The sequence below is a fragment of the Atta cephalotes genome, assembly GCF_000143395.1.
Source record: "Atta cephalotes unplaced genomic scaffold scaffold00022, whole genome shotgun sequence".
NCBI lineage: Eukaryota > Metazoa > Arthropoda > Insecta > Hymenoptera > Formicidae > Atta > Atta cephalotes.
Genome location: NW_012130086.1, coordinates 298,822 through 324,174, shown reverse-complemented (window position 1 = coordinate 324,174; position 25,353 = coordinate 298,822). Strand labels below are relative to the sequence as shown.

General features: G+C 31.5%; 2 protein-coding genes across 2 annotated transcripts in view; one reads left to right on the top strand and one right to left on the bottom strand.

The window, feature by feature from the left end:
* The window catches only part of LOC105619490, a 58,109-nt gene extending 46,905 nt beyond the window's left edge, over positions 1 to 11,204 (top strand). The window contains exons 4-16 of the mRNA XM_012201006.1: positions 1,537 to 1,852; positions 2,375 to 2,430; positions 2,701 to 2,855; positions 3,195 to 3,364; positions 3,480 to 3,529; positions 4,175 to 4,306; positions 4,868 to 4,909; positions 5,363 to 5,556; positions 8,300 to 8,525; positions 9,548 to 9,677; positions 9,871 to 10,178; positions 10,487 to 10,685; positions 11,040 to 11,204. Coding sequence (XP_012056396.1) covers positions 1,537 to 1,852; positions 2,375 to 2,430; positions 2,701 to 2,855; positions 3,195 to 3,364; positions 3,480 to 3,529; positions 4,175 to 4,306; positions 4,868 to 4,909; positions 5,363 to 5,556; positions 8,300 to 8,525; positions 9,548 to 9,677; positions 9,871 to 10,178; positions 10,487 to 10,685; positions 11,040 to 11,204 — 2,143 coding nt within the window. The remainder of the gene's footprint in view (positions 1 to 1,536; positions 1,853 to 2,374; positions 2,431 to 2,700; positions 2,856 to 3,194; positions 3,365 to 3,479; positions 3,530 to 4,174; positions 4,307 to 4,867; positions 4,910 to 5,362; positions 5,557 to 8,299; positions 8,526 to 9,547; positions 9,678 to 9,870; positions 10,179 to 10,486; positions 10,686 to 11,039) is intronic.
* A 1,385-nt stretch (positions 11,205 to 12,589) lies between these two features.
* LOC105619671 (adenylate cyclase type 10-like) lies at positions 12,590 to 25,048 on the bottom strand. Its single transcript, XM_012201190.1, is given in 28 exon segments — positions 12,590 to 12,745; positions 12,922 to 13,203; positions 13,592 to 13,688; positions 13,973 to 14,057; positions 14,715 to 14,898; positions 15,119 to 15,239; positions 15,336 to 15,592; positions 15,771 to 16,003; positions 16,132 to 16,323; positions 16,487 to 16,687; positions 16,753 to 16,945; positions 17,173 to 17,390; positions 17,738 to 17,913; positions 17,988 to 18,114; positions 18,343 to 18,620; positions 18,698 to 18,972; positions 19,058 to 19,264; positions 19,642 to 19,785; positions 20,031 to 20,160; positions 20,663 to 20,781; positions 21,227 to 21,333; positions 21,617 to 21,834; positions 22,072 to 22,208; positions 22,326 to 22,405; positions 22,762 to 22,960; positions 23,458 to 23,669; positions 24,680 to 24,815; positions 24,950 to 25,048. Coding segments are annotated over 28 exon segments (4,863 nt in total).
* Between the last annotated feature and the right edge of the window lie 305 nt (positions 25,049 to 25,353).

The window sequence follows — 25,353 nt, the reverse complement described above, 5'->3', positions numbered from 1 at the left end:
AAAGTTAAATAATAATATATTTATTATTAATTAATATCTACAGTATATATATATATATATATATATATATATATATATACTGGCATTATTTTCTCATGCCACGTCACAATATGGAAATGTAAGAATGTCACATACACAAAGCGTTTTTTTGCAAAGTGTGTTCACTACAAAAATGACACGAGTAGTAGCATTGCATTCCACATGTGAGATTTAATTTTCAAGACGATTGCAAAACAATGAGTCCGCTCGCGCAGGCACACGCGCGTTTACGAGCTTCACCCACGCGACAGCCAATTGTAGAAAAAGGCGAGAGTGAGAGTGAAAAGAAAGAGAAACAGCGCGAGCACGGTCGATTAAGGCGATTGGATTGGATAGCGTAGCACGTACGGGGGAGACCTGCGGAGAGAACTATTAGTTTCGATAGAATAACTTTGCGATCGCGTTTTCTCGCGGTTACACGTCGAATAAGCATTTCGCTCGCAATCCTCAAATACTCTCGATTCGATATGAAAGAAGAGAGATATTGACGAGTATTAGCTGATAAAAAATACGTACAATACATTCAAACGACAGGCTTGTTGTTGGCCACTTCGTTCCGCCTGTAAACCCTCACGGATTCGCTTTCGTTTCTTATTATTATTATTATTATTATTACTCTCTAACATAAATTACTCTAATTTTAAATTTAATTATGACTTTTTACAATAAAAGTAAACATCGGAACAATCGCGTTGTATTCCAGAAAATAGTATCACAGAACAGTTATTTTTACTCACCGTTTATCATTATCATAGATTACAGAAATCTGAACGAAAAATGAAAATTGAAAAAGTAGTATAACAAGACAGATGACATTCTTGCTACTTTTGAACAGGTAAAAACGCAAAGAAGGCAAAACAGAGCAACTGAGTTATTTGTGTTATCATTAATTAATTTATTATATATATAAATAAGACATGTACGTATTTGTACACGAAATTGGAGATCTTTTCGAGCAAGAATGATAGCCAGATCTCTCGTTACATAAAACCGAAGTTGGGCAACGCGCAAGTTGGATACTCATTAATTGTATTGTGCACGAGCAATCGGGAAAGAATTTCTCAACTGTATGCTTCTTGAATTCCGGTCCTTGCCGTTTAAAAAGAAATCCTTAGAAAGATAGCTACGCGGTAACATATAATCTTTATTATGCGACGTTTCCGCAAGAATGTTGACAGGAGAATCATTTTTCACTGTTAGCTTCCAAATGGCATAGAAAGCAGATATTTGAAATTCTGAAATCGTCTCTTCCTCGGCTGAATATATTTATTATCTTGTTTATTTCTATGAAATGACTCTTGTACGGAAATGTATGAGGTCCACTCGCTTACCACATATTTATATGCAATGGCTTTACGTTAGCATTGGCGTTACATGCAATTCTCCATGTTGACAAAGAAGAAATCTCATTGCTTTAGCGCTCAACTTTGTTTTCTTGAAAAATCAATTTTATCCTCGCAATCGAATTGCTCTTAAAATTGACCGTCGCGATTGTAGATCTGCAAAACTCGAGACGCTGCAAGAGCAGCAACAGCAACAACGACAACAGTTACGAGATCAGCAACAACAGCAGCAACAACAACGACCGATTCAGAGACAGCCGATCACGGTTACAACTGCATCGCCGTCGGTCTCGCAGATCACCGAAAGGCAACTGAGACGACAGCACTCGAGAACAAATTACCATGATGACGAGTACGGTCCCGCCTCGGAAGTCGAAAATGATCGGCAGCAACGAGTATACCGGGGACAACCTTCAACGATCGGCCAGGTGCAGCGAGACCGCGATGGTCTGCGACGGAATATAATATCGGTGAGTTGCAATAATTACTGAACTCTCGTTAAATTAACTTCTATTACCTCATTAAAATTTTTTTATTTATTATTTAACGTCTCTTGACGATCCATTTAATTCTAGAAGTTAATTTATAAAATTATTATTTAAAATAATATCCGAAGATATGCATGACAAATAATCCTCTCCTTAAAATAAACATTCTCTAATTGCGCGAAATGTAGTTTGAAATAATAAACAATTAAACAATTAAATAAGTTAAACGATTTATTATATATAATAACAAATATGCCATTTAATGCTGCAGTTTGTGATTCAATTGCGTAAACATATATTATAGAGATATTGACGGTTTTTTTTTAGAGAAAATACAAATAGAAAGTTTGCATTCAATAGGTGACGGATACATCCATATCGAAATGAATTTGATTATTTAGCCATGAATATGGCGATTCAAGGATTGGCTATTATGAATTTATTTATTTTTTTTAATTTATTTTTTTTGGCTATATTGAATTTACAGTATTGTGTATGTTTTAGGGTAGGGAGAAGGATAGTCTGGTAAGCTCACGTGCCCAAGCTGAGTCTCATTACAGGTTAGTAACGAAGTTACAAATCACTTGAGAAAAGAGAATAATTTTCATCGTGATGAAGTAAGACTTCTTAATTTGGCCGTGATTTCTCTCTGTAAAACTTTAATACTCCGCACTAATGCATAATCTCTCTGATGGTATCTTTCTGTTGATTAAAATTTTACATAATAAAATGATACTCCGATATATTGCACGTTTCATCACGAAAGCACTGTAATCAGAAACAGAGTACTTTATGTTACTTTTTGCTATATTAATTTCTTTCTACTTTAGAACGCCTGTTCCAACCACTGAATCGTCGAGGCTTGCTAAAACACTAGCTTCTACCGTGGCACCGGTTTTGTCCAAGGCTTACTATAGTGATCCAGATCAGAGTTATCCGTATTACACGATTTACGACGATGATGTTTCTGTTTATAAAGACGACGGTAGGCAATCTTCTGAATTACTTTGAAAAATTTGTATATTAATGTACAAAGTAATTTAATTATTTCCAGTTCGATATATCGAAACCTTTATGTTTTACAATTAAATAAAAATTGGAAATTTGAAAAACTGAGACAAAAAATCTTTTGTTAAATTTTGATCTGTATTTTATTTTTTAAGTCTTTTTAAAAATTAATTTTTATTGATTAAAAGAATTGATAAATACGTCAGATATAACTTATAATATATGGATGATAGTGATAAATGAGATCTATCTAATGTTTTGCAAATATCGTACATAAATGGCACAATCTTAAATGATCTTGTATTATTTTACATAGATTATAATCAATATACAATCAACCAATCAGTACCGGTGCAGCACCCAAACGTGAAAATTAGCGAGGTAAACACGAAGCAATACCAAAAACCGAAAAAGATCGCCGTGAATGAGGCAGACAAGTATAATTTAAATCACGACGTACAAGATTATGATATCTATGAAAATCAGGTATAAATACGTATTACATGCAACAACGAATTAAACAACACTATTAAAATTGTTTTGTTCCTTGGAAGAAATGTTTCATATACATCTAAGAACTTTCTTTTGTTTCATATTTCAGGCTCAGCTGAACAAGAACAAATTCCGCATTTCTGATGGTCAACAGTTCAGGTAAGAAAATTGCTTCTTCATCTATTATATAATAATATCGCGCGCGCGCGCGCGCACGCACGCGCGCACGCACACACACACACACACATACACACACACACACACACACACACACACACACACACACAGAATTTCGCACGTTTGGCAAACTTTATTGCAACTTGAAATATTCAAAAATTAATTTTATCCTATACTGATATTTATATAATTAAAATTACATTTAAATATAGTAATTATCATCAAATTTTATCATTAGAAAGTCATATTTCTCTTTAAGAAGATTAAAGTAATATAAGTATATAAATCCTGACTTAATTGACTTCCGTGTCTTCTTTGTCATTCACGTGTTTAACAATATATTGTCTTTTCTCTCAAAAACTCGCTGTTATTTTAAGAAATTATTTCTTTAATACCTACCGCATCCTCGCTAATAGATGCATGGCACCTCTCTCTCGCGATATTGTGATTTATCATTTAAAAGTGTCGATGTTCTCATCGAGGTAGTCACGTCTAATCACCGTTTAGAAATAGTCGCCGCATGTGAGAGCACCAAGTCGGTCAAGATTTATCCCGTCGGTTTTTATCAGGATCGAAGATCCGCAATTACATGATGTCGCAATTCTATTAATTCATTTTTAAATTCAGGACAAACGTGCTCAGCCATCCCGTGGTCCACGTGACGACACCAAATGTCATCGTAGACACTTTTATACCTTTGACTACGAGCACGCAGACTCCGAGCACGACCGGCCGACCCTACACCATCAATACACCGAGGTATAGCATTTAATTAACTCTTTCTCCGTAATAAGTACTTTAAATAGTGTAAAATATGTTCAAATTTACTAAATATCTATCACATAAGGACAAATACAAATATTTTAGAGAACTCATAAATATTGTCTCATTCTTCAATATGAAATGTAAAAGAGATTCTACTTGAACAAATTTACCGTATTGCATGTGTTTTATGAAGCAACCTCGTCAACTCTTTGTTTGTTCTGAATAACTTCTTGAATTATATCATTTCGAGGACGCCAGTTACGTCTGTCAGGTTTAAGTATCTTCGTCGGGCTGAACCACGTAATGTTCGTACACGACGAATAATTTTCTTTAATCTTCATACCGGACTAATGCGCATGGTGCAATGCACGAAAAAGACGGCCCTGTGCCGATTTCCGTCGGCCGAGACCCGATTTCGCTTCTCGGTCTCTCGGCAAAACGAAGTCCGTCGCTTTCTCCGCGACATAGTAAACGAACATTTTCCTTATTCACTGCTACCGGAAATCCTCGGATCTTATCTTGCGCTCTAATTTTCCTTCTTTCTTCTTTTTACAGCCGAGATCGGCCGCAGCAGATTCATCGGGGCACGGCACCGCCGTAAGTTCATTGTCAATTCACTTTCTTCAACGAGGCATGATTTAGCTGATGTACAACTCGTGCCGCTCATAAATCCGTGAGCGTTTCATGATGACACCGCAGTATTGAGACTACTCACTTTCAGTCTGTTTTTTAAATGCAGAACAGTATATATTATCCGACAATTTCTTTAATCCTTAGTATACATGATCTTCCGATCCTTTACTACACATGATGGGTCATTCTGAGTTAATTTTCATCAATTTAACAAATATACAAAAATTATTGAGAGATATACTTTACGTCTTTAGAAAATATTTATAAAATTTAAAAAAATTTATATAAATGTTATAACTAATTATTTGAGAGTTCTTTGAAGAAAAGAAGAGAGTTTTTCGAAGATAAAAAATATGTAGGATATGATGACTCAAGGATTATCGTTCAATCCTTCCAATTTCAATTAAACATTTTCAGACGATCTCGACCTACTTTGAAGCCATCTACCGAGATAGTTTCGAAGGCACAGGAGTTCATTGACATCTACAGGTATCCTCCGGTAAGACCAGCCCCTATCTACCCAACACCTCAGGTGGACAAACCGGCGGCGAAATGTCGCAGAGATGTCTGTTTGCTTCCGGACTGCAGTTGCGGTGGCTCCGATATACCAGGTAATTTAACGACACGGTGATAATCAACCTTGCCGTGAAAACCACTCGTGTAGTTCATTAAATTTTCGCTGGAAACATTGATTCAACTTACTCGCTTGTAATTATTTACTTCCAGAAATAAACACAAAATTACGTGATTTAAAGTTTAAAGTCGCGACTGAAGTAAATGAATAATAACCGTGAAATTTTTTTTGCAAATATCTTCAACGGATGCTACACGAACTGGTTTAAATTCTCATTTCTGGAACGATCAATTTGATCATTCCGATTACTTAAGTAGACCGGAAATGACGTTCTGCGAGCTAGAGAAATAGGAGACGGAAAAGTTTGCATTCCGCGTGCCGGAAGTCTGGACACTTGCCGACTGAATATAAATGAGGAAGTAGGATGCAAAGCAGATCTCGTTTAAAGGTCACCGAATTTTGTCACCTTCCAACGGAAGGATCGAGGAGAGGCGAGGATGTAACGAGACTTGATTGTGTAGGCGAAATGTCAGGCGAAAAATCCGGGCATTACGCAAGTGGTCGCGCGCCGCGAATGTTAAGTTTGACGAACGGTTTAGACATAGACGGCCTCGCCGTGACTTTCTCCGATTCTCTAATGTTACATACATACATACCGACCGTTACATAGTACGCTCGAAAGTGAAACAGATCTACGCCGATACACTCGTAGCGTGCGTCGCCCTTCGAAATTGAAAGCAATTTGCATTTCCGGAAGGCGTTTATCAAATGATCAATCGATGCGTAATATGCCCGATTACTTTATTTACTAAGCATAAAATGCAGCAGAAAAATTTCGATATCGTTACTCGGATCATTGAATGTCGCCTTACTTTCGCTCGACGAGATAATGTTTGGAAAACACAATTCTTGCATTCGAAAATAAAAGAGCACGTGTTACGATCACTGCTAGAAGTTTTAATTCGGATTTTCTCAAAAATTTTAATATTTGGAAAACATTCGTAAGAATTGTGGATTTATAAAATTCTTGCAAGTGAATTATTGCTTAAGAAAGACTGTTAATTCAACTTTCATACCAAGTAGTATTGCTTTGGCCATAATCAAGATCTTAATTTGCACTAATTTGCAGGCGTTGTTAATTTTGTATAAATAGTTCATTTGTAGTTAGTAACAAAAGATAGAACATTAAAATACTAACAAGATTATGTATTAGTAAATACCTGTTATTTTCAGTACTTAAACGATTGTTTTATTTCATATCTTGTTAATCTAATAGTAGTTAATCTCTGTAGAAATCGCGGCGTCATATTTTTTTTAAAGATTAATCGTTATAGAAATAATATTTCTTGATTTCGCTGAGGAACATGACACAGCTTCGGTGATCGTATCACGAGCTACATAATGCAACTGTGACGCACAGGTGGTATTCCGATCGAGCAGACGCCGCAGATCGTACTGCTCACTTTCGACGATGGCGTAAACGACCTTAACAAACCCTTATACAGCGAGCTGTTTGAAAACGGTCGTAAGAATCCGAACGGCTGCCCGATCGCAGCAACTTTTTACGTCTCGCATGAATGGACAGACTATAGCCAGGTGCAAAATCTCTATGCAGACGGCCACGAAATGGCGTCTCACACGGTCTCGTAAGTCGATAAAAATATTACGAAAGCAATGCATTAACACCGAGGGATATCACACATCATTGCACTATTTTAACCAAAAGAACGAAGCTCGCATCGAACGTCTGTTCTCCGTTGACTACATATATACAATGTACTGATTTCTACTTGTCGTCCATCTTTTCTTGGAGAATGTTCCAAGCGGGCGTTAAATCGGGAAAGCATTCGCCTACGAAGGGTCCTTTAATTCGATTGGATTATATAACTAGATTCGAGCCCGTCAATTTCACGGGATATTTAATTCTTGATGGGATTTTTTAATTCTTGAACGTCAAATTTTTCGAATTTCTCAGTCATTGGAAACATCTTGAGAAATCTCTCTTGGTTTCCCTTGAATTTTTAAATTCTGAAATCTGACGATCTGATGTGAAGTGAGTTCTTAATACTTAAATTACTGTTTAAAAAAAAGAGATTTTTTTTTTTAATTTCTTTGAGACCTTCTATTTTTGACCTTCAATTGCTCGATTCAATGATTTGTATCGCCGAGCACTACTCAGCCGTAAATCGTTCGCGAAATATGTTTGCGAATTTCTGCCTACTATTTAAGAAAGCTTCTTCGAAAGTGGCATCGTGCAATTAGAGGATCCTCCGTGGGGACGATGAAAATGCAGATTGCTGCGTATAACTGGTGAAACCGCAAGTATACCTTCATCAAATAGGAGATCGACGATCTTTCAAATGAGGGATCGCGAAGTTCGATAGCAACACGCCGTAAACCGCGGTTTCACCGGGCGCGTACGACACACCTGTGTCGTGTATACTAATGACGCATAACTAACGCCTTCTTTCTTTCTTGCTCTCTCTCTTTCTCTCTCTCTCTCTCTCTCTCTCTCTCTCTCTCTCTCTTTCATTTCACGCCTCGCCATGCTCCTCATTCCCATCACGCGCCACTCTAACCGACACATCTTCACACGTATGTCATTAAAAAAAAAAACATTCAAAAAAACTTATCACACCGATATTCACGTCCGCAAAAAAAAACATTCATGACACACATTTCAACACGATCTTGAACGCGTGTCCTAATTCTCTCATGTCCGCCTTCCTCTCCTCCCCCTTTCCTTTCCTGAATCCTAAACGCGATCCTGTAACGAATAGGTGACTACCTACCGGAGGAAATACCGCAAATCGTCCTCTTGACATTCGACGATTCCGTGAACGACTTGAACAAGGGTCTTTACTCCGATCTGTTCGAGAAGGGACGAAAGAATCCCAACGGCTGTCCCATCTCGGCCACCTTCTACGTGTCCCACGAATGGACCGACTACAGCCAGGTTCAAAATCTCTATGCCTCAGGCCACGAGATTGCCTCCCACACGGTCTCGTAAGTAATCGAATCGTCATTAAGATCTGCGAACAGTGCTCGCCGCCGGGCAGGCGAAATAGCACACGATTTTTATTTTCATTTAATTAAACGAGCGCCACGCGCACATAAATTACATAATCTCGTGATTACTGATACTGCCCGATGTATATTTCTTCAAGGAAGATTTTTTTTTAATCTTTTGCCATTGATATTTATTTATTGTAATTATATTTTCATGTAATACATTTGAAAATATACACATAAATTAGCATTAAACGGATAATTACACAATTAAATATCAATCATTTCTTCCATTACATATGTTGCAATTTATGTTAGTGATATTAACAATAATATTTAATAAATACAAATATACAAAGTTAATAGTTAATTATTGAGATTTTTTTATTATTCTTATTCGTGAAATCAAATGCATTTCAACTGCGAATAATCATGCTTATTCACAACAATCATTCATATTATATCATTTAACATCACGCGAACATATGCAAATTAATTATAATCGTCTTAAAGGCGTTAAATAATTATCGCCTTTTTTTTACATAATTTGGTGAATTTGGAGCTAACAGTTGTTTCTCTAATGAAGAAGTTAATAAGTCACTCTGATGCTTATTGAATCAATCAACAAATTGCTTCCGCTTTGAATGTTGAATGATTGATGTGACGCTCGACACATGTTCGGAAATTCTTGTATTTAATTTCGATACCTTCTTCGCTTTTATAAAAGATACGTAAAGTTTATAAAAGGCACATAATGCACGTAACATAATGACATAACAACCATGCTCGTTTGGCTCTTGCAAAATCATTTCCATCTTTTATGCGTCAACTGTCGATATCGTCATTTTGCAAAAGCCAAACGTTCGACTGAAAGACATGTTTATGTAATCAAATGGAAAAAAATGAAAAGAAAGAAAAGCGTTTCCGACGTGTTGTCAGCCATGGATCGGTGCGTCGTGAGAGAGTTTAACTCTTCGTAACCCGCAAGTGATTGACACGACGATAAATCTTTGCAATAGGCACAGTTTCGGCGAACAGTTTTCAGCGCGAAAGTGGGCGCGAGAAGTTGCTGGACAGCGCGAAATTCTGTCTGCATACGGAGGCGTCAAATTGGAGGATGTCAGAGGAATGAGAGCACCCTTCTTATCGGTAATTATCTTGTAATACATTTCATCATTCCTTATTCTCATAAAAACATATTATGTAAAATATACGTGGTAACGATCATAGAATGACTCTTTTCGACAAAAACTCTTCTCTGTAAGATCATAAAAGATTTCTTCGCCATTCATGAGAGCAAGTTGCGGCTATGTAACGCTGTTGTACGCTATTTGTGATGCAGGTTGGGGGAAACAATATGTTCAAAATGCTCTGGGACACAAACTTCACGTACGATTCTTCCATGCCGATCTATGAGAACCGACCGCCCAGTTGGCCGTATACGCTGGATTACAAACTCTTCCATGACTGCATGATACCACCCTGTCCCACGAGATCCTATCCAGGATTGTGGGAAGTTCCTATGGTAATGTGGCAAGATCTCAATGGAGGTAGATGCTCCATGGGAGATGCTTGTAGTAACCCACCGACTCCGGACGGCGTATATAAGATGCTCATTAAGAACTTCGAAAGGCATTACACGACTAATAGGTTGGTAAAGTAATTCACACTATTCGTATACGCGATTATTAGACAAACAATTGAAAAAAGTGAGATGAAATTAATTTTTCTGTTCAATGTCTGTATTCTTAACAGATCATTTCTTTCATAAATTTCTAATTTTTTTTCATAAAATTCAATAAAGCTCTTAAGTTGCGGAAAATAATTAATTGAATAAAAAAAAAATTCCTTTTTATATTATAATTTAAAGTAAAATCAATTTATAAATTTTCTTAATTTGAAAAAATTAAGAAATTTTTGTACCAATATTCTCGTAACTCGGTGCATTTTATCCGTAGGGCGCCTTTTGGTCTGTTCTATCACGCTGCATGGTTTACTCAGCCGCATCATAAAGAAGGCTTCATATCATTTCTCGACACCATTGTTGCGATGGATGACGTATGGGTAATTACTAATTGGCAAGCCATACAATGGATCAGGAATCCAACGCCTCTGGCGCTTTTACATACGTTTGAACCTTTTGGATGCCATTATCCGGTAAGATTTTTTGCCTCCTTTTTAACTCTTATCTTGCTACAGATATTTTGCAAACAATTTGTTTAAAAAATTTGAAACATTTATTTTTTATTATTTCTTAAATTGGAATATCAATTTTATTATATTTTGATAACTGTAGTTAAAACGTGCTAAATTAACATTGCAAAGTAATTAATAATTATTTAATCTTAAAATTGTCATAAATTTATTACATTATTCATCTTACAATAATAGTATTTTGTAAATCTTTTTTAATATAATAATAACAACAACGAGTTCTTGAGTTCCTTCCATTTATGTGTAATTTTGCACGGATTATAAGAACTCTATTACGTTACGGCAAATATGATGCAGGACCGACCCAAGAAATGCAATAACGCGAAGGTCTGCAATCTTTGGCATAAGAGTGGGGTAAGATACATGAAGACCTGCCAAGCATGCCCGGACATTTATCCTTGGACAGGCAAGACCGGTATACGTAGCAGTCGCATCGACAACGAAGTCGACGCCCACGAATGAGTTACACGAAGGGAAGATTTAAACTTCGTTGCGATCGGGGAGAGTCCCATCGAACGAGCAACGGACCCAGACAACGCGAATATCTAAAAAAGATGCTTAAACGGGATCTTAATCTTCCAAACGTGAGAGTTTCTTGGAGATTTCTCTGAGAGAAGTTTCCAATCTCTTAGACATCTGAGAAACAAATGTCTAATCTTTCGGCCACGCAACATTTTAGACAGTCTTGTAAACTATTTAGATCACATCTTTTAGATTTTCGCATTGTTTGGGAAACGCGAGGGGAGATACTCTTCTGTTCGGATAGGTAACTTCAAGTATTACACGCGCGTGTCCCGACGGACACATTCGGGCCGAGTACGCCGATGCAAGTTTTATGCTGACGATGAATAGGATCTCGCAAAGTTCCCGTTTGACGCTGGATCAAATCAGAATTGCGCTCGCAATCGTAGTGGATCTTTAAACAAATCGAGACATTTATTAATCAGCAGATTTATAACTGAACGGAAGTTCATCAGTAGCAATTTAAAGTTTATTTTGTGAAGGAAAAAAAATATTTAGCTTATAAGTGTACACATAGATTAAATTGGTTAAATTTTTTTCTAAGCGATTACGAGTTGGGCGGTAGATTGATATTGAAAATGAAGCAATTGAATTAGAGAGTGATGGAATGTCAAGAATAAATTAAATTAAATTAATGATATACCGACAAAGAGAGATCGTGTGTGTAAAATTGCGTGGAGAATACCTAAAACTTAAAATATCTTTTGTATCCTTTTGTAACCTATATCCTTTTTCCTTTATATCTTTTTAAAAGCCAACGTAGAGCGGTCAATAAATTACGAAAATAGAACAGTCAATAAATTATCTTTTAAATATATTCTTTGTTACGCTTTTCTATATTTTCTCCTCATTTTTTTCTCTCACAATTTCTGTCTTTTTCTACTTTGTTCTTTTTTCTCTCATTTTCTACATTCTTTTTTCTCGAATTCGCAAATATCCTTGGCGTACTCGGCCAAATTCGGCCAAATAGAGCAATTAATTAAATCGCAATACGTAATAATTAATCAAGATGTAAGTATAAACATCGGTCGCCGGAAACATTCGTATTTAAGCGGAACTCGCGACGAGATCGAGATTCATTATGCGCGGAGGTCACTTTGTGGAAAATAGAAAAAAATCGAAAAAATTTCCTCGATAGAAGATCATGCGCACGAGGGGATCATCGTGTTTATCTTCTAGAATATAAAAATGTAATATGCCTTTAATAAATAAATATTTCGCTAGAACATCTTCTTTCCGTTTTTAACCAGTATCTATGAAGATAATGGATTGCAATAGATACGGGAATAATATGCTACATGAGAGATTGTGCTTTTCATTATTCATTACAAATGTGCACCAGGCATCGGTAAAGGATAAAGGATAGTGGACCACGTATCGATGTTAAAGTTACAAATATATTGCCAAGGCATGATATCTGTCGAGTTAATGTATTCCATCCAATATCGCGTCATATTATTATAAATTTTTTTCTTCCATGTCTGCAAACAACAAAAAATTTGTCATATCACATAGAACACTTATTTATCAATCATCATTATCCATTAATCATCAATATTGCCATTAAAGATAAATTAATTGAAAAGGAAACTTTAAAGTTTAACTTATTTTATTTGTCAACTAATAAAAGCTAATTATTTTAAATTAAATTTATTACCCTTCTATTTTGTATGATCCATGCTTTTATCAATTGATTTTCTTCTAAAATCGCGAATTTCCGTGCTTTGTACAAATAGATCCGTGTATTCGATTTGTAGCCCCAAAGAACGTTCAAATATGCCATCAACAAATATAAACGTGATTTTATAAATCTGGCGTACTTAGAAATGTTTTTAAGGCATTTTCTAATTTTGGAAATATCTTGAACAAGATTTTGTGGCTCGTTAGAGTATTTCGTATTGATGCAGTGCAGCAATAGCAACAAGTAACACTCGAATCCCTAAAAAAAAATGCACTAAAGCACTGCATTGAATAATTTTTCCATATTATCTAGATAAGAAGAACAGTAATAAATAAATATAACTTATTTTTATTTTCGTCATTTAATTGTATCATTTTTTATTTACAATTATTTTATCTATTCATTGTTTATTTCTCATATTGTATGTAATAAATTTATTATTATTATTATATCTGATAACTAATCTCGAGGACAAAAAACAATGGATTCTTTATGATAGATTTGTAAAATTATAATTATTATTTTTTTTTTAAATGATTAAACTTATTTAAAGAAAAAGAAATTTATTCCAAGAAAAAGAATTATAGAATTTAATTTATAAGGAGAAACAAATTGAAATTATAAACGTTCAAAACTTTAGGCATACCTTGCTGCAAGTAAGAATTTGAGAAAAGTCATCCCAAGTGACGTCTTTCACATATTTTTCCGCAGTGTTTGCAAATGCATTAAGACCCGTTTGACCCCTATTGTAAATATTACAATGTATCTTTTAGTACAACACTTCAAATAATATATATTCAATCACTTTCAATCATTATCTTAAATCACAAAGTCAAAAAATAAAATAAGGATCTTGAAAATGTGAGTAATGAATTTTTAAGATTAAGAATGGGATTAGGAACAAGAAATTTTAAGATTAAGAACAGGAATTATAAAGATTTACTTTCTTAATAAGAAAAAGTTTATCGTTTTTAAATAGCTTTTGATTTATAGCTGGTAAATGCGAGCACAAAAAACAAATACTTACATTCTAAGCTGATACATCCACAGACCTGTCAATAAGCGACACAGGCTTTGTGGATCACGCGATACGCATAATTTGGATCTGTAAGCTGTACAACAATTTTTGAGTTAAAATAATACAGCATTTTAACACTTTAATTGCCGTTTTACTTAGATTTGGTTGATGCAAAATTTGTAAAACATTTTCACGAGAATTCCATTATTCATTTGCGAATGATGTTTTCGTTTTCCAGATTAAAAATAATTTTATTAAGAATATTTTAAGACATTTCAAAGAAATAACATAAAATATATTAAAACATTTAAAAAAAATAGGTTACTAGATTTGATTAAGCTCAATGCCGAAATCAGTTTAGCAGTCAAAGTGTTAAAGATAATTTATACTTATGAGCTTTCACAATCACAATACAATTTAATAATTAAGTTAATTAAAATCAGAATTTTTTATATAAAATATTAATTAGAAAATTGGAAATCTTAAAATATTGTTATAAGAGTATTGTACGACAAATTGATACATGTGTAAAAAAAATTATAGTCTGAATGTGTACGGTATCATACTAATTTGATCGTAACTTGAAAATTGACATTTTTATATCAAATTTTTGATGCGTATAAATACTTTTTAAAATATGATATTAGAATATTATATATGGTGATTGCGGGACAACCTCTGTAAAAAATTATAAATAGGTAATTATTTATTAATTTTAATGCATCTATACATACTGCATTACAGTTATTACCAATAAATTTCACATAATAGTTATAAGATGTCTCGTACAATTCCAATACTATTCCTGCATCCAACATGAGATCTAAAGAAAGAGCATAATACCATGTCTTAGCTGACAAATCTATATCCTCGTCTGCCAAAAAATATAATTCCCGCATCAAGTCGATAGCTTCATTGATACGTCTGGTCCATAGCTAATCAAATTATTAAGCAAAATATTATAAATAATGAACAACGATATGCATCCTAAATAACGTGAAAAGATCCAAAAAATGTCTATATAAAAATATTAAAACATACAAACGGAAGATTAATTTCTTTTTAATTTTGGATCTTTGCGTTGTTTAGAAAATTTACATAGAATGACATAAATACACAAGAGATTTATGAGAATAGATTAATTTCAAGCAATACCATTATTTGAATTATTGAGGGCATAATAATCAACATCAGTTTCTTAAGATGCAATGTTTCAGATATTTTCAAGATCTTTATACCTATGAGTATGGCTTTTTCCAATTTACCTCTTAATACTCTATTTTCACATATGCAAAATATTTAAGGAACGTAAATTAATTAAATAATAATTTAAGGAAAAATTAATTCATGCATCAAATTTAAGACATTATACCTAATTTGATACATCGTTAGATAAATATTTGCCACCATCGTTATTTCCTCGACATCATCCCAAAAAATTTTTCTCTTTATTGTGATTAGCATTATTCTCTCGATACGTCGTATTAACTTAATGTTTCTTGTGCAATGCAAAACTTGTACTGTTGCAAGATATATTTCGCCTTTCTCTAGAAAATTGTTAACGTTTAGAAACGCGAGCTGGAAACTTCTCAAGGCAAACGATTGCGCCTTTTTCAATTTGTTTTCTTTCTATAAAAAATTATGCAAAAATTATTCTCATTACACTTTTTATAATAAAAATCATTAGAACAAAATCCCTAAAAATTATATAGTGTATATATATTTTTTTAATCGTTTTTTCTTTTCAATTTCATCTTACTTGACTAAATCCTTTACATAAAAATAAAAAGTTACTACGAATACATACTATGAATCCGTCGCAAAGACGTCGCAAGTACGATGCCAATTCCAATTTCTTTATATCGAATGATTTTTCATCAATTATATAATTTTGAGGAGGATCATATAGTTTACAAAACATTTTTGACATTATGTAATAACAGATGACTTTCCTCTTAAGCAAAGTATCTCGTAATTTCACCGCCAAGAGATAGTATTTTTTAGCTTGATCATAATTTCCTAATGCACTATGAGCATCACCTGAGTATAATTAATATATATGACAAATAATGATATATTCTATTTAGAAGAAATTTTTCCGCGGAACGGTGCCTAATAAATAGGGATATTTTATTTTATTGCAGAATATTTCGTAAAATTTCACGAACCCATTAAAGCTAGAATAATTCCTTTATTCGTAATATCGTCCTCTGTATTCTCATCGGTCCACTCGTTCACTTTGACAATCTTACTTCTTTCAGCGACATTCGAAAGCAACTTAATGGCATAAAGAGGTTGCGCAATTTGGATCATTCCGGCGCTGTATTGTATAAAAAACTCGAGTAATTTGTCGATTTTTCCTAAAGAATATAATTTAATAAAGAATCTAATAATTAATGTGATATTATCAATCTTTTACGTATTATAAAATTGTGCTTAAAATAGTTTAATTATTTTTATTAATACATTTTTTAATTTTTTTTTTAATTTTAAAACATTATTTTTAAAACATTATTAATTTACCACTTCTTTCAATATGCTCATGCAACTTCCAAAAAAGATGGCTGATAACATTATCACATTGACAATTACGATAATCGATATGACTAAACTTTTTTAACAAGTTTGGATGAGAAGGATCTGTCGTCATTTCTAGAAAAATATTCGTAGATCGCTTTCTAAATCTTGTGCTTATGTTGTCGTTGTCTCCGTTTTTGGAAATTACTGTAAAAATATGTTGATGTTTAAAATTAATGAATTTCAAAGTAAATATATTCATTAACTATTACCTTCATTTTCTTCGTCCTCAATATCTGACGGCATAACAGATATTCTACAAAAATCAATAGACTCTCTTTTTTTCTTCACAGGAATTGTTTGTGTTGTCGATTCTGGAAATATTATCGGTTTCGTCCATTTATCTTCCGTAATCGTTCGACGACGGATCAACGAAATTTCGGATTTCAAACGTGTGTCTTTTTCCTAAGAACATCAAACGAAATCAATTTTTTCAACAAAGTTAGAAAAAAATAATAATAAATTAGGAAATTTAATAATAAAAACTTCATTTTTAAGAAGTTTAAGTGCTTTGATTTTTAATTTATTTATACACTTTAGTATAAAAATCTTTAGTATAAAAATTTACTTTAAAAATCTATTTTCTGAGCACATGCTCAAAATATAATCAATTAATTATCATTCTAAATAACCTTCAATTCTTTGAGTACATCTTCGCTGAGAATTTTCAGAAAACGACCGTTACCGCAAAAATTACATTTTTGAGCATCCAACTCACATATCCTAGCTGCTCTCGTATGATTTTCTTGCTTTTCTTCATCTGTTTGTATGTTATATATCATCTCGTGAAATGCACTGACTTTGAACTCTAACATTTTACAATGACCAGACGAAAGATGGTTAATAGCTTCTAGAGAGACAGAATTATTTGTTTCATTATAAAATCACGAATTTACGGAACTGTGTGAATTTTATTACAATTTCTTTTATTGTTTATTTTTCACAGATTCAAGTTTTTATTAATAAGAACTTCATGAGCACAAGCAAAGCTTTTCATCAGTTTAATATTAAATATTATTAAATATTGTTAAATATTAAATTTTATTAATATTTATTATTAATTGTATAATAATTATAATTTTAATATTAAATATTATATGACTTATCGCCTTCTTTCTACTTGACGTTGCGACGCTATCATGTTACTTAATATATTATTAAATATTTTATTCTTTTCAAATAGTGGAATTCACTAACTTGAATGATAACAATTGCAGGTTAACGAGTGATGCATATCAGAGAAGGTTTGCCGCTTTTTATCTATACAAAAGATAAGATCCTGAGCGTAGAAATCCGATCGTTGCAGAGAAGCACATTCTAATATCCGTATTCGAATCATTTCGGAAACGGCTGTGGAATTACGTGAGATTCATCTAAGTTAATGCAATTCAGTTATAATAAGATGTCCGAGAGCTGCAATTAATGATACTCACTTTTAATGGTATACAGTGAGATCGTATTCAACATTATATTTTCTACCATGCTTCGTATAAACACTCTGCCCAACGTGGCAGCGCACTTAATGAAATCTTGTTCATAAGGATTCATTCTATCGTAGATCTCGCTTCTTAAGTCTAGAGAGAATTTCTAATAAATAAATTAACGTAGAATGATCGGCATAATTTCATATAATTGCAAAGACATTCTGTATATTTTAAAATATCTTTTCAAATCTAAATATTATTTTATTATCGCACTCGATACGTCATGATTCGTCGTGTCGTGAAAAATTAAATAAAATAAGAAAGATTTATGATGCCTTAAAAAGTAATACGAAAGGATTAATAAAATATTAGATTTGCCTGTTATATCGTAATTTTCGGTAATCTTTAAGAAATTCTCGTTTGTGACACAGACATCTAAAAAATTCATTTGCAACCAGGGTAAAGGTGGCGCCAATTCTTCTGGTGTCAGATCGATTGGTAGTTTTGTCACTAGAATACTACTTGGAAAAACAAGATTCTTTTGTAACGCTTCGCTGGGCGATATCGTAATGAAGTTCAGACCATTACTTTGAAGGATCGACGTCAGCAACGCCTCGCACCATCCGAGATGACCATCCTGGCATGTTTGCAAAATCCTAATAGAAATCCTATCATTGTTTAACTAATTTGTGATATTAAGTTAAACGAGTTTAAAAACAAACGGCGACAATACCTGCTTAATTTTGTGGGTATTGCAAGGACATTCAAAAATTGACACGCAAATGCCGGAAGCAGATCTACATTCAGACCGAGCAAATTATAATTTATTAGCCTTTTATCTTTGTAGATCTCCACTTCCACATGGGACAAGTCATCCCAAGAGTTAGGCTTCAGTATCGTCATCGCTATGACGATATTACAATTATCAAGAGCCGACGATAAAAATTGCCAGGATCTGTGATCAAGGTATTGAATGTCATCAAGCAAAATGCAGATTTTAATCTTCAACTGTAATGAATGATTACATTAATTTATATAAAAGCAATTTTAAAAATAGTACCGAATCCTTTATAAGATAAAATAATGACATTGCCTGCTTTAATATTCTTTTAAAGATATTGATAGTCTTCGTATGACGTTGCGAATCAGTATCCGAGCAATAAGAATTGGAAAGAGGAAAACGAACTCTCATCAAAATATTTAGATAGCAAAGATCTTCCAAAGTGAGAACGTCGCTCAATTTATTAAGTAACGCTTTTTCACGTTCTTCAATAGTCTCGCAATCTTCAGCTTCAAGTATCTGCAAGGAATTTCAGTTATCTGAAGTAATTTGTCTCTATTGCTAAGTTTACTAAAGAAAACTGATAGATATTTATCTTCTATAAAATTAATTGTTAATTTTTTTTATCAAGAATTAATTTTAAAATGTTTAATTTTCCTTATTCTTTATATATATTAGCATTATAATATTTATAAAAAAGAATTGAGAATAAAAATAAAAAAATAGGAATATTTCAAACAATATTAAAATTAATTTTTTATCCTTACGTTTTGTAGATTGAAAAACAGAATTGATTGAACAAAATTCTCAATTCTTCTCTTTAATTCAGCCATTTTATAAAATTTTTATAAAAAAGTTTTAATAAAAAATAAAATAAAACAAATAATATTTTGTACCTGCAAAATAATATGATATATAACTGAATAAGACTTCTCCATGTATGTCGCATGAAGAGAAAGTTTGATTGGTCTTATTTGTCTGTTACAAACGCTCGTGACGAAAGCATCTAAAAGTCTAGATTTCCCTGACCTCTCGATTCCCTGGATAAACAGATTAACTTGATTTTATAAAACGTGCAAATGTTACAAAAAATAATCATATTAAATCCTTTTTTATTTTTTATCTTTATAGTTATATAAAGCACAGTATACTAATATTTGTAAATAATTTTGATTAAAACGTTACATAATTATAAATATTAAATAAATTAATTATCAGAGTTATAACGTACTAATCACAATAGTCTTTGACAATTTTATTTTACAAATGGTACTTTGAATCAAACCTCGATCAACAACCCTGAATATTTTCGATTTGCGACTCCAATATCGTCCAGAATATCATTGAAGTGTTCCAACTCTTGCAGTCTACCCAAAATAGGATAACCATATTCCAAAGCTACGTTTTTCTGTTTTCTATAAAGATATTATGGGAAATATGATTTACATATTTTATTACTTGCATAAAAATTACATTTTATTTTTAAATATGTATAGTTTTAAATATGTATATTTAATAGTTTAGTTCTACTTATTTCTTATCTTTTAAATATATAAGAATCGATATTAAAATAAATAAAAATGATAAAAACGGTAGTTTAATATGTTTTAACATAGTGTTATATTTTTAATTATTTGAAATATTTATTTTTCCCTGAAATGTTTAATAAATAAAATAGAAATGCACTGCTACTATGGAAATGCATCGCACAGATTTGTAATTTTTATGTTGACATCAACATAATTTAATAAAATTATGCAATAAAAATTTAATCGATTATTTGGATAAAGCTTTATTTGCTTCCGTCACATTGTTTTCAATTACAGCCACAATAAATGTTACACGATTTTAAAGAAACAAACATAAAATTCCTCCTATTTTATTATTCATATTTAAAAAGAATAAATTTAAACTTACTCATAGTGATATTCAAAGATGTGATATTTTTCCAATTGTTGAAACGTTTTTATACCTCGAGAACGAAATTGATTTTTTTTTAAATGACTATGCAACATGGTGTCATAATCACAGGAAATCTACAAACCAGGTCTCAGATAAAAAACAATCATAATAATATTGTAATGATATTAAACCAAAGTCATTTTATGAAAAATAATGTCATTTGATACACTTTTAAAAATTTTGTGATGAATTCTTGACTTTAATATTTTTGTAAAATAACTTCTACTTGATGTTATCTTAATCTTATTATGATTTTGTGTTCTACTTGGGATATTACAAATAATTCAGAAAAAAAATTTATATGTTTATATATTTTCATTAATTAATTATATATTTACATATTTTCGATAATATTATTGAATAGGTAGAAAACTACATTAAATTTTTTTTAATTTTTTGGAAATCGTTTTACAATCGCGCGTTATTATGAATATAATTTAATAAAATAATGTGATTATTTTTAACGAACAAACTAAACTATAACCAAAATTTAAGTGTCTCAGTCAAGCTGTTAATTACTTTATTATAGGAAATATCCATTATGTTTATAGCTTTATCGATAGGCGGTCCAATAATTGCATAATATCTTCTAGCGATATGCCCGATCACGCCACAATAAGCTATTCCTGAAATTAAATTGATAATACAGCACATATATTTGTATCGCAATGCTGGAATTGTACGATAAATTTATTACGACAGAAATATAATTTCGCACGATATAAATATTGTAAACGATATGTTAAAATGATTAACGTTATTGCTTTTCTATTTTATTCTCATTCTTTCTAGAATGTACCTTTTAAGAAATAAAAGTCATAGCACAATTATTTACACATCGGGTATTGGAGATGTATTGGGACACTTATTATGTACGACTAATATATTTTCGAACAAAAAAATTATTACCTGTTGACATGCCGATAAAAATGCTTTGAATTTCTACGATGGTTTTCACTGTTTGCAATATCTGTGCCGCACAAATAATTCCATTTTTACAAGTTTCATCGATTTTAAATTGGTTCTCGTTGTTCGTGCATCCACGTATACCAAAAACAATGCAAAAATAAATATGCTTCTTGTACAGATCCATTGTGTTAATATAACCCCCCTGTGGCGTAACTATACTATAATAAATATTGAAATTTATTTTCTTTATTTCAATTTATTTTCTTATTCTGTCTATAAATGTAACAAAGTGATTGAAAAGACAGCAGTATATTAATTATATATGAAATTAATAACAAAATACTTTTGAAATTAAAATTGAAAGAGAAATTTTGCATTTTTATTATAATATTTATAAAATAATAATCTTCTTATATAGAAAATAATATCTGTTAATCATGGTATTATGACAGTACCTAAGCAAAAGTAGAAAGCATTTGTCTATTAAAAGAATTAATTCATTGACTGAACATTCAATGGGAATAATATCAATAGATATTACTGTAATTCGTCTAATCTCCGCTAAAAATTTTAATGATTCACCTTTTTCGATCTGCGAAAAACAAGGCATACTTAACAAATAATTTTGAAAAAGGCATACTCATAATTCTTTTATTTTGTCACTAAAATAGTTTATGATTTATGATTTATGATTTATGATAGATGGTACCTGTTGGATCACCGGCTTTATCAAATAACTTTTTAATTGTGTGCTAAAATTCGGATTTGCTGCTGCTATCGTCATGATCGCTGGTGGAAATATTTAATATAAAGTAATATTATTTTTTTACGCACTCTAAACAAATGGCGATTAAGATTTATATAAGATATTTTTAGGAATAAAAAATAAAAAGATTTACAATAACTAATTAAATGCATAATTTATACACTGTATTCTAATAGCTGTATGGAAATGAGCGAGAAAAACTTGATTCTAATAGAATACATTAATATTTATTACAGATAATAAAATAAGAGAAATGTAAGTAAGACAGAGAGATAGATAAAGAAAAAGATGCAAATAGATACAGAGGGGATATAGAACAGTTCATAATACACTTATAAATACACTTATAAATGCAATATGGAATAAATATTTATTTTACCTGTCGAAATTTTCTCTTTATTATTAGCAATTTCTGTCTCAGATTCTCCGTTAGATATCAAGTGTGTCCTGTAAGGTATTTGTCTGACGATATTTATTATAAATTTTTCTTGCATGGGTGGTTCATAGCTTATATCGTCGCGATTTGGCGATGTCATGTAAGTTGGTTTTATGTCTGACTGTTTTGCCACTTTTATTATCTATAGAAATTTGAAACACGCGCATCTTCATAAATTTATAGAAGTTAATTTACTTAAAAAAAATGGGATTATTTTGAAATGGGATTATTTTGAGAACTGTCGATAACTAACTAAAATTATATAGTATAAAAGTTTGTTTTTAAAATCAATAATTTATAAAGAATCGTTATTTATAAAAAAAATTTATAACAAAATTCAAACACACAATTGGCAATGAATCAGTATAAAAATAGAGTATATTCTTTTCTTTAAAGCAACAAAATTTTTTCACATCAATAACTGTTGTCTTAGTAAATAAATCTTTAAATTATAATAATAGATTAAATTTACATCTGAACTAATTTGCGTCTAAATACAAATAATTAATTACGCGATTTTATACCGAGTAAAACGAAATGAGATATAGTGTTTGTTTTTAATTTTTAATTTATAAAATATCAAAGAGTAAGAGAGAACGTTAACTAGAGTTTTGAACTGTAACTAGAATGTCATCATACCTTTATATTATACGGATTTTTGATGACGTATTCATATTGACTTGGCTGACAATGTTGCCATGCACTAAGTGATAGTATCAAGTCATTCGGCAGAGAAATCTTATTCGCATTTTTTAGCTCTTCGATTGGCGCACCATATATCACGAAATGCCGACCTTCATCGTCACCAATCACCGAGAACTTTACATCCCCGGCAGAAATAGCCACATTCACTATTAATTAAAATTTGTGATTCATAACAAAAAAAATACGTTATATAAATCCGCCTGATATACACGAAGCTAAATAAAAATTAAAAAGTGTGCTCTTAATTCTTTATTTTGAATTTATGCAATATTATAATTTTGATCTAATTTTTCAAATTTAAATTTATACTTTGCGTACATTTGAATATTTCATATTAATTAGAACGTATTATACATGACAAATACCTTTATAAATACTGTTGATGTAAGAGTCTTGTAAGACTGTTATAGAATTTTGTATATTCATTGCGCTTATTATTACAGCTTGCACAATATTATATATGAATTCGCCATCATGTACTTTCCACGCTATTAATATCCCTTCAGCTATATTTTTAACATAATATTTATTTTAATAGAAGCTCTTGTAAAATGATGTATATATGTGTGATCGAGCATATATAAGTGTATGAGTCAATACCAGTAAATTTACATTTTAATATAATATATAATAATTTCTTACATTTTATGCTTGATTTAATAATTTGTTTCTTTAAATTATTATTGATTATATTAAAATATAATCAATAAAACAAATATGATATATTTTAGCAAATTAGACTGAATGTTTATTTTGTACATAATTGTAATGTTTCTTATATTCATTACAAATTAAAGAAAAATAATTGTTCAAAATAATATATTTATTTGAAAAGAAACATTTATTATAAAAAAATATTTTTGAACAATTTGTTTATTGATGTATTTTATTCTGAACGATATTTTCTCTTACCAGAAAATTTTAGTATGTCTCCTGCGCTGCAGTATACTTCATGAACCACGATACGAATGTAATCATTTAACGTTTTAGTTAAAGCCAAACATCCTCCGTTTTTATCGTGAATAAAATTTTTAAATAGTGTCGAGAAATCTGTTATATTAATCAGGTGTTACTATATTAATTTAAAAAAATATTTTTGTTTACTCTAATATAAACGAATTTACAACTTATGCGTACGCAAAACGATGATGTTAACCTGAAATGTTTAAAAACATTAAAACAGCTCGGAAACTTCGTAAACTTTTCTCTGACAAGTTTTCGTATATTATCTCATCGGGAACGAAAGTTGCCATACGATGAATCTGTTCATTTACATTGCATAAATGCAAGGCCTAAAAAATTATATTGGGATTGAAATACGTAAAGTAAATAAAGTTAATAAATTAAAAACAAATTAGTTTATATTAATAAAAAGGGACAAAAACATTGTGTAAAGAAGTCAGATTATTTAACTGTCAGATCTAACCTGTCTTACTGTCAAATATTTTTTCTTAAAAACAGGACCAAATAAATCCGGCGTCCAAGCTGTGTTAATACTTTTTTCGTTTCTCGGATTATGTGTCATTGCTTTAAATTCTTTCAATTTTCTATCGATCGATTTGCACAATTTTATTTTACTTATTTTTTTCTTGCACAGATATATGTTCTACTGTTGCGCATTTCAGCTTTTGTTTAAGATAAGTAGTGCATGCAAATTGCAAATGAATTGAATTTCAAACTATTTCAACCTTTTTATTAGAAAATATCGAAGATGTATGTACACACAAGTATAAATTAAGAATATAAACTCATTCGTTTTTATAATATGTTTCATAATTTATGCAAAAATTCGTTGATTTTATCCAGTTTGATTATTTAAATTATATATGT